The following is a 14,697-nucleotide window of genomic DNA, read 5'->3' on the forward strand; positions in this document are numbered from 1 at the left end:
GCCTTAAAGAAAAGTTTTTTGAGCCAATTAACAAGAAATTTGGAAACAGAAAGACCTGGTTTATTATAGCTATTTCTGAATCCTGCTGCACATCAGAATCACTGGGCCATCTTGTTAAAAATGTAGACATCTAGTTCTCATCCTAGAGCCACTGAGTCAGAATTTCCAAAGGTGGGCCTCAGAATTGCCTACTTTCAGCAGTTTTCCATTGATTTTTATGTAGTCAGCTCGAAACTAGCCAGGAGACCTACAATTTGGGAACCACTACTTTTAATGGTTCACTTGTAGTGTTGATGTTTTATATGCTGGGCTTTAGTAAAAAAAATACATTTTCTTTTTATGAAAGGGATCCACAAATACACTCTCATAAAAATTCAAACAATGTGAAACCAATCACAGAAAAAAACCAGAGCTCTCTTTTATCACACCCATCCTCTGCAGTTTAAAATCTCAATTCCAGGGGCAAACGTTAACGGTTTAGCATGTAGCTTTCCAAGATCTTTTTTCTATGTTGCTACACATATGCACACCACAGAAGGTTTTAAAACAAGATTTAGTGGCTAAAGGGAGACATACAATAAAAACACCACACGTTTCAGAAGAGGCATCTTAACTTCCAAGTTCATACTGTGAGTTTAGAGAATGCTAGTGTATGTGCTACCCTACAAATCTGTATTTTTCTACAAGCGTTCTGTCCAAACAACATCTACCAAGAAAGTCAAGGAAGAACCGTCAGCAGTCACAATGTTCTAAGGAAGACAAAAGCTACATTTTAGAGCTAGGGTAAGGCTTCCAGTTTTCAGGAGGTATCGATGACACTTCTGACTTTACCTACTTGAGAGCGAGAAGCTTGAACGGGAACAACTGTGATAACAGAAGTTTACCCTTCTCTCCCAGCTGATACTGGGGTGTTTACATTGGCTGGGTCCTCTGGCAATGTAGATATTGGCTAGTCAGCCTAATCATTCCTTTGGAGCTATTTTTACAATCTCATACAGAGAAAGTATGAATATTAAGATATTTGAAAAAGAAGAGAATATATAAAGAAAAGGCTATTTCTTCATACTAGGGCACAGAAAGTAACAATACCTAGTTTTTAATATTTCTGAAAGAGGGAGGGAGACCCCTAAAAATATCTAAAATGCTGTGAACAGTTTCCAGCACTTAGAAGAGTGATCAGCACAGAGCAGAAGCTCAAAAAACATTGACTGAATTACTCAATGACTCCAGAGGCATCATTTGCACCGCATTTGTGTTAGCAAGAACTTTTTCAGAGTAAAGAATAAATGTTGAAAATTTCTGATGTAAATAGCAAGTAAGCATCACTATATATAAGCTAATCTTATGGTAAACCCTGGTGATAGGTAGTTAGAAAATTGGCAGACCTTCCCTGAAAAACTTTTTTTTTCTGAGGAAGACTGGCCCTGAGCTAACATCTGTGCTCATCTTCCTCTACTTTATATATGGGACGTCTGCCATAGCAGGGCTTGATAAGCACGGTGTAGTCCACACCTGGGATCTGGGCCTGTGCACCCCAGGCCGTTGAAGAGGAGTAAGCAAACTTAACCATTATGCCACTCGGCCGGCCCCTGAAACTTGTGATTTACATGATCAACATACATAAATCACAGTGATAAAAGATTAAAAAAACCAAGCAAAGTGCATTCACTTTTAAGATTAGCATAAGATTAGGCAGGTATTATAAGCATACTTGAGATATGTAAAGTATCCCAACATCCTTGATGAAAGATGATCAACGAAGAATTCTTTTCCTCAGTCTAAGATACAACTATTATTACCACTCCATTTCTTTATCACAGGAATTCAAAGTTCATTGTTCACAAAATCTATTTATTCTGCCAGTACTCCTGGTGCGATTAACAAGAGTGTAAGGATATGCCAAATTGAAGACAGAGCTGCACAGGTAAGCTGCATATTCGTTTTCAGTCAGCATGTGTTTGAATGTTTTCCTTTAGAGAGAAAGAATAATGCTTGGAGTGTGACACATGTTGGAAAGTAGTGTTTTTTTAAAGAAACATCCTGGCTATGAAGGCCACAGGAGAGACAGAATCCTGGATGAGCAGACAAAATTAATTGTTCTTAAAGAACCTAAGTATAAAAACAACCAAAACGAGGAGCGTCGAGGTAGAAAAAGCAAAGTTACCAAGCCTTTAGAAATATCTATTTCTTATTTTCAATTTGTATTTATCCCAAGAAGCTCTCCTGAGGAATTCCAACAAAGCAATTCTTTGCTGCCTGGTACAAATACTGTTAGCGCTGCCAGCAACCTTACTTTTCCCGGAGTTCCGCCTCTTTGGACACAGTTTCCTGCAGCATCTTATTGTGTCTTTCTAGCAGAGCATCATGTTCAGACTGCAATGTTTGAAGTTCAGATACACTCATCTGTAAGTTATTTTGGGTATCCTGTAATTTGATTTTTAGTTGGTCAATCAGCATTTCCAGGTGTTCTCTAAAACAGAAATGAACAGTTTTAAAAAAATTTTTCAAAGAGGTAAATCAGATTTTGTGGTTTCAAATAAAATTTTACTTTTATCATTTAATCTCTCAATGTCATACTCTTGCTATTATTATGGATGATTCTAAAGAAAATAGAGTAACTGGAAGAATTCAGAAACTAGGATTAAATAAAATACAGAAGACATTATAGTCAGATTTTACATCTTAGGCACCATACATGTACAAAAACATCTCTGAATTTATAAATTTCATATTCAAATGCAGCAGATTAAATGGCATCAAAATTGTCTATGTTATGTTAAAGGACTATGCCATTAGTAAAAACAAAACAAAACACACAGTTCTAAGATAACCATTATAAGAATGATACATTATACCAAGTAATAGTGAAAGTCAGTCCTTAGAGAAAAACAGTTAAAACCCATAATTCTGCCACAACTAATATAATACATTATTAGCTTCTTTTTAAACAAGTATTTAATGTATAAGAAAGTAGAAGGAACATAAAACACTTACATTAAAATAATCTGAACCCAAAATTCTGGCATGATCAAAAATGACTCTTGCAAATGGTGACAGTTTTATATTAAGGGTGTCAATATTCAACTTCAGCTTTAAGGTGAGTTATTGATAGAGAAAATATCTCATCATTTTTCAGCCTACAGTTTCTATATTTAACAGATACTTTAACCAAACAGTAACACAAGCATAAACATACAGACATTGCAGGATATTCAGTCCTAGTTAGAACACTAAGAGCAAGACGTAAATTGCTTTGAACACTGAACCTCTAATTATGAAAACAAAACCTGCATGCTGTATGAATGCTCTCTTACGCCTAGTATATTTTTGAATAATTTACAAAAGTGATCTGTACACTAGTTTTAAAGAAGCATTAAACAATATACTATTGATGAAGTAATTGACAAATTTTAAGAAAAAAATTTAAATTCTAAACCAAAAGTTAGTAGTTAATTTAAAACTTTTTGAAATAAGTAAAATGCTTTTAAGCAACTTCAGTTTAGCTTAATTAATGGTGAATAAGTATATCTTTGAAGAAGACTCCTATGACAAAGAACCCGTAATTCTAGAAAGTGAAGGGAAAGCTGCCCTGGAAATGCTGGGAAGAAATACGTCACCAGGCCTAGACGGGATATTGATAGCGTTACTTCAAGCCACAGAGACTGAATCTGTCAAAATCCTGACAAGAATGTGTCAACGAAACAATGGCCTGCAGACTGGAAACGCTCAATGTACAGGCCAATCCCCAAGAAATGCACTGCCAAGGAGGGCAGTGCCTACAGGACCATCACTCTGATGTCCCGTGCAAGTGAGTGATGCTCCCGGAGCTGCAGCGAAGGCCTGTACCTCATGTGGACCAAGAAACGCCCGACGGCCAAGCTGGATTTCGAAAAGGGAGAGGCACACGAGATCCAACTGTGACTATCTGCTGGCTACCGAGTGCTCCCGCGAATTCCAGAAGGTTAGTCTGTGTTTATCAACGACAGCAAAGCCTTTGCCTGCGTGGCTCATGGGAAGCTGCGGGCTGCTCTGAGAGAAATGGGCGTGCTCGGCACTTGACTGTCTGATGTGTGAGCTGTGCTGTGGGCAAGAAGCCACGCCAGGACAGAATATGGAGAGACGGGATGCTTTCCCTTAGGCCAAGGTGTCAGGCAGCGTGCACTTTATCTCCCTATCTGTTTAATCTGTACGCAGAACCGAGCAAACGAAGAACTGGGCTGGGCTCAGACGGAGGAGGAGTGAAAACTGGTGGAGGAAATACCAACCATCTAAGGTCCGCAGGTGACACCGTCTTACTGGCAGAAAGCAGCAGTGGCTTGAAACAACTTCTGACGAAAGTGAAAGAAGAAAGTGCCAAAGCAGGACTGACTGCATTTGAACGTCAGGAAGACAGAAATCCCACTGCGGAAGAAGTGCACAACTTTAACGTAGACAGTGGAGACACTGAAATTGTTAAAGAATCTGTCTGCCTTGGTTCAGTCATCGGTTTAAATGGAGGCTGCAGTCATGGAACCAAGGGGAGGCTGGGACGCGGAAGGGCAGCAATGGAAGAATTAGGGAGGATCACCAGGTGTGAGGAAGTGTCATCAGACACCAAGGCCAAGGTTGTCCACACCCTCGTGCTCCCGACGACTGTGTACGCATGTGAAAGCCGGACAGTGAAGAGGGCTGCAGGAAAAAATGGGTTCATTGGAAATATGGTGTTGGAGGAGAGCTCTGCGGACACCCTGGACTGCCAGAAAGGCGACCCGTGGGTCCCAGAGCAAACTAGGCCTGAGCTGTCGCTGGAGGCACAGATGATAAAACTGCGGCCGTCCTACGTTGGGCACATCATGAGAAAGCAGGACTCTCTGGAAAAGACAGTAACGCTGGGAACAGTAGAGGCAGCAGGAGAAGAGGAGGACCGAATAGGAGACGGGCTGACCCCACACGGGAAGCCGTAGGCCCGAGTCCACAGGATTCAAGTGGGGCTGCTGAGGACAGGACATTGCAGACCTCCCTCATGCACAGGGTCGCCAGGAGTGGGAGCCTACCTGACAGCACATAAAAACAAAGTACATCAAGGAATCACTTTTAGTCTATTTCTAAATGTCTATATCCTTGTTTCATTGTTCACGTTACACGTTTGTTTGTAAGAGTGTCTTTCGTAGTGTTTTCCTGTTGCTGTCTGGAGACACAGTGAAGCCAAGAAACTCTATTCTCATTGGTAATTACATGTAAAATTCCACAGTCAAAAGTAATCAAAGCAGGATTTTCAACCTACTTGGTAGATAACCTGTCCTGGGGGAAAAACCCTGCACATATCTTTTACTTTAGACTTTACCTTTCTTGTTTAGCTCCCTCGGTTTCAGCCTGAGACACAGATTTATTTTTCTGTTGTTTTAGAACATTATGAACTCGGACTCTGTAGCTTTCAAATTCAGAGGTTATAGCAGCTTGTTCTGCCTATAACATTTAAAAGAAAGAGAAAAATTTTTCTATTGTAACATGATCTTCCTGTTTTCTTTCAAAGATGAATATATTAAGATGAAAACCTGTTTCTGAAAATGAGTAAAACGGCTGACGCTCTTTAGCCCTGTTTACCTTTCCCTAAAAAGTGCGCTTCTGTTGGCCCCACACTTTCCTAAAGCCCTTGAATGACAGCAGTTTGTCTGACAAGAGATGTGTTTCTACCATGTTTTCTTCCCTGGTAGACTAATTTACCACTCATAAATTTTATAATGGCACTATTTGCCTTTGGGACTTTACAAAGATTTTCATGTATGATATTTCCTCTTTTAATAAATACAAGAAAAATTAATTCAAAGAAATCAAGCTACTTGAACTTCAGTTTTTAAAAGAGAGTGGGAGAAGTTAAATTCTAGGTCTTCCACTTTCCTGAAGTGATCCATAAACTCCCATGACCCTTCTCCCAAGATGGCTTAGATGAGTGGCAGGTCTAACAAGGCTACTGCACTGTGTCTGTGTGTGTGTTGAAGATAAGAAAGCAGCCCTCACAGCTATTCTACTAGAATATTATTTTATAATCACTTAGCCCTCAGAAAGAACTACAACGCTTTTCTAAGAAAAAATTTTAAAAAATGTTTCTCACATACAGAAACAGCAAAACAAGGTTGAAATGGAAACAACGTGTACCCATGTCATTCCTTTTAGCAAAAAAAGGTGACAGGGCTGGGACGGGGTTGGGGTCAGATGAGCTGACCCAGGTATTCACCTAATAAGTGCTCTTAAAGAACAACACACACTAAAAAGCGAGACCATAGCCCTCAAGGAAACTGCTTGCTAGCTGGTACTAACATCTATGACATGGAGCTGTGGTGTGCAGAGCGTACCTTGGCAGCACGGCACTCTTCCTGAAGGGCTGTCACTCTCTGCTGGTACGCACTCAACGTGCGCTGATGCTGGTCTGCAGAGGTCTTCAGGTGTTCGTGAATTTTGTGTTTCTCAGATGTTATTTCAGACAGTTGAATCTGGGGGCAAAATCTTTCAATTAAGCTCTAGTAAATCAGATTTTCACTGGTTAAATAGACTTTCCTTAAACATAAACTTGAGTTTTGAAACATGACTATATATAAAGAACATAATTAAAGAAAATTTTTTATCTATTATTATTGAAAGAGCAGAGACAACGCAAGAACATTCTCTTGATAAATTTAGTCTTCCTTAAATCAAAATAAAAAAACCCAATCAGGAAAAAATTCCAGACTACATGTTACAGTTCCCCGTTTAATTACATACCTCAAGATATTACATATAAATATAATAGATATAAAAAATATATAAACAATGTAAATATATAAATATTTAAATATGTATAAAATATAAATACATTTATATATAAAATTTTATTATATATAAAAAAATATAAAACATATATATATATAAAAAAAATACAGCATAAATATATAAAGCCATCTTATAAACTGATGCCTGTGGCTGCACTTTCACTCAGAAAGTTCAGGTGTAGATTTGGGGCCAGGTTTACTTTGTTATACTATTCTTAGTGTATTATGGATTTTCAAACACGTGAAAAAAAGTAGCTTAAGCTAAATGGTACACCCCAGTTATATGCCATACTTGGGTTATTGCCTCTACTTCCTCAAAATGTTGAGGAAGGATATTTAGGAGAGGAAAAGAATATATATATATATATAAGGTTATTTAGAAAAATCCCTAAATGGTACCTTACTTCTACATGGAAATTTATTTTTAAATCTTAAAAAGTGAAAAGAATCTTACTTTATAGACTTCTACTTGCTGCTGGCTTGCCTCAAGCTCGCCCTTTAAAGATGCCTGAAGTATTAAGTGATCAGTTTCCTACAGAATAAGAATCTCGGTTAAATGAAAAAAAAGTAATTCATAAATACACTATGCGTAAGTATTAAAATATAAAACTGAGAAATTGACATACTGCTTGCTTTGAATCTGCCAGTTCCTTCTTGGTTTTCACAAGCAACTGCTTGATTTTGGTGTTTTTTTCTTCATATTGTTGCACTGAAGACTGTAGTGAAGCTAGTGTAAGAAATAGTTTCAGAAGAGATGAAATGATCTTTATGAGTGAATTTAAATAAATAAAATGATGAGTCTTTTCTTTGTATTAACCTACCTTCAAAAGAAAACTGTCTTAGCTTTTTACCATGAAATATTTCAAACATACATGGCAGTAGTGACAATAACACAATAAACCCCACTGTACCCATCACCTGGCTTTACTAATGACCAATACATGGCCAATCTCATTGCACCCAGACCAGGAGCAGAGTCCACAGGTCGAGTCTGCCTGCTGCTTGCTTTTGTACAGTTTTCTCAGAACACAGTCATGCTCCTTTATTCATAGACTGTTTATGGCTGCTCCAGTGCAACAAGAGTAGACTTGATAACGGCGACACAGACTACATGGCCTACAAAACCTGAAAGACTTACTGTCTGGCCCTTTATAGAAAAAGCTGGCCAACCCTGACCTATACCCTTGTCTACTCTTTGTGCCCCCATTCCCCCCCCCCCCCCCAGGAAATCAATTCATTTGTATTTCAGTACACTTCTCTAAAATAAAGGTATCGGGGCTAGCCCCATGACCCAGTGGTTAAGTTTGTGCACTCCGCTTCAGCAGCCCAGGGGTTCGCAGGTTCTGATCCTGGGCAGGGACATGGCACCGTTCACCAAACCATGCTGAGGTAGTGTCCCACATGCCACAACTAAAAAATACACAAGTATGTACCGGGGCGGGGGCTTTGGGGAGAAAAAGGAAAAATCTTAAAAAAAAAAAATAAAGGTATATACTTACTAATATAACTAAAAGATAAAGACTTCACTTTTAAGAAACACCTCAAAAGAAGTGCTGTGTATTTCCAATTGTATCACATCAGGGGCACATACCTGGTTGTCTATTTTCATGATACTAATTGTTTGCAGGATAAGACTGTCAGTGAAAGACAGATCACTAAGGAACAAAGTGAAACATGATAAAAACAAAAAACTTTTATGCTAACAGAGGTCAAGAAGAAACAATTATCACGTTGGAATAGTGGGTTTATTGCTTTGATCACAGGTAGCCAACTATAACCAGCAGACCAAATCTGGCCACAGCCTGTTATAAAACAAAGAATATATGATAGAGACCACGTGGTCCATGAAGCCAAGGAGATTTACTACGTGGTTCTTTACAGAAAAAGCGTGCTTGACATCTGGTCTAGACCAGTTACAGGGGCACTAAGTAACTATGCTGCTGAAAGATCTTATAAGCAATATTAACTTTATTAAGTTAAAGCCACATAATCAGAGTGTATTACTTGGTAAGTATAGAGGTGTACTATAAGAATATATCTTAACTATGCCTTTTTATGATAAATTTAATTCAGTTAGTTCCTCGCCAACTATTTATCCGGTTCTAAAAAGCATTTTAAAAGGCACGTATTACATACAAAGCCTTTGTTAAGTGCTCCAGTAATTAGGATAAGCAAGATATACTAAGTTCTTGAGCTCAAAGAATATAGAATGAAATTAGGGGATAACATTTCAAATAGTAATATAAAGCAAAACATAAATGTTATAAAAGAAATAGAAAAGGCTATGGGGATCCACATGGGCTAAAGGTTATATAAATTTTGCATGAGACAAGGAAGATTTCATAGAACTGGAAACATTTAAAATTAGGAAGGATTCCAAAAAGTGAGCATGGGGGTGAGAGGGCCAGCGCATGAAAGAAAGAACAGGAGATGAAATACACAGTTATGAAAAAGCACAAATCATATCTCAGGGAAAACGAATAGTCTTCTTTACCTGTGGGAGAGTAGAGAATTAAGGTGAAAAGTTAGACTGGGGACAGATGTTGGAAGGGTTTGAGGTTAAGAAGATGTATGTTCCTAATTCATTAGGCAGAGTGAGCCGATCAAATTTTTTTGCAAAGAACACTGTCCTGAGGCATCCTTATCTTCTTCCTCTACCATAACTCCTTAGCCCAGCCTTTGAAGGCCTTTGCTGCCACGAGGCTGGTGGCTTTTCCCAGGTTCTACACCATTCTAATTAATTTGATACACTAGGCAGAGCAATCTTTCCCACCGTCTTTAGAAAGGGCCCAAATACATTGCGGTTTTCAGGTACTTCATGAACTGGATCAAAAACATCTTCCTAATTATACTTCACTTCTCCCTAACAGGTCAACCCTTTCATTCCACCTAGTCAAGATTTCCGAAATTACATTCTTCTTTTAATTTTTGCTCATGCCATGGCTGCAGAAAGGAATACTTTTTCCCAATCCACTTTTTCTCTCAAATCTTACCTGCAAGGCTCAACTTGAGCCTCAACTTTTAATTGGTTCAGTCTACAGACTCTCTCTCCCCTCTGAATTCTTAGCACTCATTGCCTGTACCACTCATTTCTGTACTTATTTATCAGTGAGAAGTGGGTGGCCTTCTTGAACAAGAACCTCTTTTTAGTTTTTCCAAGGTATCAAGCCCCTCTTACAGCTGGTCGACTATCAAAAATATACAGATTCACTAGTTCACAAAACCAAATGTCTGCATTGCAGGAACGTAACTTAGAGCTCTGCTATTCACCTTGAACATACCAAGAATGTAGCTGGAAGATATGGTTACATGCATAGTGAATTGTCTAGAAACTATACAATCCATTCAATTATCTCAATATTCTGAATTTCATCCCTAAATACAGGTAGAGCAGCAGAACTCTGTACACTTGGACTTTATTGCTTTGCTAATTCTTGGAATTGCCTTTATCGAGCTGTGATTTGGTCACAGGCTGAATGAAGTGTGCATTATGGAAAAGTCACGGAAGATCTGCTATTTTATTTATTGTGGAGATGCTGCTGAGAACACAAGTTCAACTTACCAGTGGTTCCTGTAAAAATTAAATGCAAAGTGAGACCGGACTTGAAAATTCCCTGAGCAGAAAAAACTACTTAAGCCACAATAAGTGAAACTTAATTTAGCTTATTCTGCAAAACAAGCAAATTTGCTAACTTGAGCCACTTCTTATAAATGCCTCTGATAATCATGAAAGAACCTAGTCATCTTCCTAAAAATGGTATAAGAGAATCACTTTTAACCAACCCTTGCCATCTGGAAACCTCCACTAAATAAGCAGTCATTGTAAAGGTTAACAATGCTCTCATTTTCACTTCATAAGCCATCCTGTAACATCATGCTCCTGGAATTATAAGTCTTTGAATTTGAAAGCTCCCAGTTTAGAAACTGTTCTGATATGCACAATAAACTTACCAAACACTATTTACTGATTTGGTGGTTTTAATTTTCCTATTTCTGGATACTTGACATTTCTAAGCTAGCATTAACTTCACAACCACACACGAGACGTCTGAAAACACAGATTTCAAGGTGCCACCTTTTAAGATTCTGATTCTTTACATCCGCGCCTGGGCTTTCCAAAAAGCTCTCTGGATACCGTGTGATATTCAAGTCAGGTCTGGGAGACTGCTCCACATGACACAGTCTTTCTTTCATAAAAATGCCTGAAAACTGTTCTCTCTCACATGCTTGTAGAAAGAAAAGCTGTGTCTTTCACAAGCATCACATTTATCTAATATTGTGGATACTATAAACCTTATAACTGATAATGTTTCTCTTTGCTCTGACTTCTGGGAAGCTCAAAGCCAAATTTATGGGAGACCATAGGGATAGCGAAAGTACACAGAACACACACCTTATGTCTTGACCTTATATCTGACTTCACTGTATAGTCCTACACCTCAATATTTCCTGTTATTCCATTTCTTTATCATTGATATATCTAAAATCTTGTTGTACAGAAATATCTTTGTAGCCATCTCAAGTTATTTTTTGGAACTCTGCTTCTGGCCATGAAGGAGTAACAAAGTCTAGACTTACCTTGCTGTTGTAAACAACTAGAAAACTGAGTAAAATATATGAAGAAAACTATTTTCTGACATTGGACAATAAGCAGTACAGGACTGTGATCCCTGAGAAGAGGTAAACAAACAAGGCGAGCCCTATCACAGCCCCAGCTTTCCGCGTGGAGGGGATTCCAGCCTGTAGTGCAGGAGGGAAGCTGACAGAACACTCTAGGCAACAACTACTATAGTCTAACACATTGTTTTCAAGTGCATAAGGAACATTCACCAAAAGAAATCATATTATGGTCCATAAACCAAAACTCAATCAGTTTAAAAGGACTGAAATCATACAGAATATGTTCTTTAACTACAAAGGATTTAAGTTAGAAATCATTAACAGAAAGAAATCTGAAAATTTCCTTAAATATTCAGGAACTAAATAACATCTAAATAACTCATGAATCAAAAAAGAAATTCAAAGGAAATTAAAAAGTATTTTAGGCTGAATTAAAATAAAAATACAACATATCATTTTGTGAGATGCAGCTGAAGAAGTGCCTACAGGATATTAATAGCTTTAGATGCTTACATCAGAAATTATTTTATGGATAAAATGGAACATGTTCACCTTAAAAAGAAAGATTTCACTGCTATTTAAACTATCTCACTCTGCTGACAATCAGCAAATCATGGACAAAGACCATTTTTTATCTTTGTATTCCTCACGAAGCAGGTACTTAAGAAGAGTTTAAATGAATGACTGCATTATGCACCAACATGGACTGTAAACATCCTAACGAATGGTTTTACAATCCTTCTGGTCCTTATTAACGTGTAGCACTGTGGGAAAGACTCAGGTTGGCAGTCTGGACTGGTGAAATGAACAACTAACGTTGCTTCCCTATATTCTGTTATGATAAAATTATTCTAAGTTAAAGTGAATTTTGTTTTACTCACTCATTTCTTCTCGAAGGGTTTCTTGTTTCTGTTTTTGAATTTTTATTTCTTGCTCCAAATCTTCTATCTTGCTGTTTTTATTAGTTAATTTTTGATTTAGTTCTTTCAGCAAACGTTCATAATCAGCTATTTCCATATTCATCAATGTGGTTTGTTGGGCATCCTGCACATATTATAAATACTGGATCAGTTCATTTCATTTGTAAAACTGCAAAAATGATGCCACAAGAATAAAGAGATTCTATTACGCTTTTCTGTGATATAGAAAGTTTGAATATTAATGAGGAAACTAGAAGTTGTCGTAATTTCATAAAGTATTTTCTAATAGTTTAATCCAACTTTCTCAGTTTCATCATATTTCATTATTATTTTCATTAAACACAATTGGTAGTTCTACTCTTGTGGGCGCTTACTTACAAAATATTAGTATTTAAGCAGCTCTTACAGTGCCTTTCTTTTTAGCTTCATCTTTGAAAAAGGAGAGAAAAATGAGCCAAAGTTCTAAATATAATACAAATTTCAACTTTTGACATTAAATCTTCATGTCATACAACACTCATGTACAAAAAAGGAAGCGTCAAACCAAAATTCAATAGTTCACGAGCCTAAATTCTTCTGGAAAGAGAGGCACTAGAGAAATAGGTTAAATTTTCAGTTTTCTGAAGCAATTTATAAATGATTCTTTTAGTACCATAAATAACCTTGTTCTTGAAATATTCCTTTTCAACGTTTACAGACTAGCTTAACAATGTGAATATCGACACTAGTTTTTAGTCTGGTGTTTCTTTTACCTTTCTAACCAGCTCTAATTCGTGCATGGTTTTCTGAAGCTGTTTCTTTTCCTTTTGAAGCTGTAGCTGAAGTTCTTCAAGTTCACTTACAGAACTGGCATGCTCCTAAAATTAAAAATAAAAACACCGCCACCCCCAAGTGAATCAATGTTAAAAAAGGTATTTTTAAGGGGCTAGAAAGTAAATCTGACATACTGAAATACAAAAAGTTTGGAAAGATTTCAACACTTAAAAAACATACACTCCAAAAATCATAGCTTGGATTCTCAACGTCAAGGTTAGAATACGTTAAGGAATTAATGAACTGTGCTGTACTCACAAATGATACCCATTGCTCTGTTCTTCATTTAAATAATACTTGGATAAAAATATCACTACATAACATGAATTAATCCCACAGGATTGTTTTTACCTTTATCTTCTGCTCTTTCTGAAGTTTTTCTGCTTCCAACTCTTTGTCTGCTATTGCTTTGGCTTTCTGGACTTCTAAAATCTGTACTTCTAACAACTTGGCGTTAGACTGTAGTGTATCAATACGAGCCAGGAGATCTTCATTATCAGAATTTAATTTTTCACACTAGAATGACAAACGACTCATTACTGTAAACATGCAGAAAATGTAACAGGAGAGGAAGAATAAAATGGTACATTAATGAGAATATTGGCAGAGTATGAAAAATAAAGATTTCAAAATCAATTCCAGAGAATGACAATGTAAAACCAAGAATAAAATTAAAACACTATCAATGTTGATATTATTTTGGCAAATATTATAAGAGACCAGGAGCACTGGCAAAGGAAAATGCAAAAAATGAAAACAAAACCAAAAAACCCAAGGGAACTGAGATTACAGCAATAAGTAAGACAGGATGGATGGTTGTTGTTTTGTCCTATTATCACAACAGTAGGAAAAAGAAAACGAAATTAAGTTTCTCTGTATTAATTTTACTTTTTTATGCAAAAAGTATTGAAACTCAAATACACTTATTAAAATTTTCATGTCTGCATTTACTCAGTTTAAAGTTACCTGAAAAGTAGAATTCCTTAATTGTCTTGTAAGGTCTTCTATATGATGCTCAAAACTATTAGCACGGTCTCTTTCCACATCCAACTGCTCTGACTGTTTATCATATTCTAATAAAAGATTCTTCAATAAAAAACAAAAGGATTCAACGTTAGGATGTTATTATACATTCAATTAGTCACACTGTATCATCAAGCCATCTTCATATAAGATTTCTGAGTCCATTCTGAAAGATTAAAATATTTACCTAAATTCAACCTTTGAAAAAATACCTAAATGGTATTATATAGTAAATTAGCATATTTCAGATGACTTTTAGTTCGGGGAGAGAATAATTTAAAGGGGAAGAGGATTTTAAATGTATACAATATACTATCTCCAAGTTAAATATTCCAGTCATCAACAAAAATAAACTTCTGAAATGTAAATGAAATTTGAGGGAGAAGAAAAAGTTTAACCTGGTCGCCTATTAACTCCACCTAAAGAATTCTGATGAGGGAAATGTCTCAGGCCTGGCCTAACACAAGGTAGCTGCGCTAACGGAAGAACACGGAGAGATGTTATATACATAAAGTCTCTCACAATTTGCAGCAAAA

The 14,697-nt window shown here is 37.0% G+C and overlaps 1 protein-coding gene across 2 annotated transcripts in view; it reads right to left on the reverse strand.

Annotated features, from left to right (window-relative positions):
- GCC2 (GRIP and coiled-coil domain containing 2) overlaps positions 1-14,697 on the reverse strand; it is a 53,754-nt gene that overhangs the window by 19,833 nt on the left and 19,224 nt on the right. For both annotated transcript variants that reach the window (XR_011426225.1, XM_023618459.2), the window contains exons 10-18: positions 14,105-14,224; positions 13,490-13,654; positions 13,078-13,182; positions 12,287-12,449; positions 7,412-7,512; positions 7,240-7,317; positions 6,333-6,470; positions 5,324-5,445; positions 2,294-2,470 (exon numbers count right to left, since the gene is read on the reverse strand). Coding sequence is in view for 1 of the 2 variants with exons in the window: in XM_023618459.2 (XP_023474227.1) it covers positions 2,294-2,470; positions 5,324-5,445; positions 6,333-6,470; positions 7,240-7,317; positions 7,412-7,512; positions 12,287-12,449; positions 13,078-13,182; positions 13,490-13,654; positions 14,105-14,224 (1,169 nt within the window). In the remaining variant the exon portion in view is untranslated. The remainder of the gene's footprint in view (positions 1-2,293; positions 2,471-5,323; positions 5,446-6,332; positions 6,471-7,239; positions 7,318-7,411; positions 7,513-12,286; positions 12,450-13,077; positions 13,183-13,489; positions 13,655-14,104; positions 14,225-14,697) is intronic.

Source organism: Equus caballus, chromosome 15, assembly GCF_041296265.1.
Source record: "Equus caballus isolate H_3958 breed thoroughbred chromosome 15, TB-T2T, whole genome shotgun sequence".
Taxonomy (NCBI): Eukaryota; Metazoa; Chordata; class Mammalia; order Perissodactyla; family Equidae; genus Equus; species Equus caballus.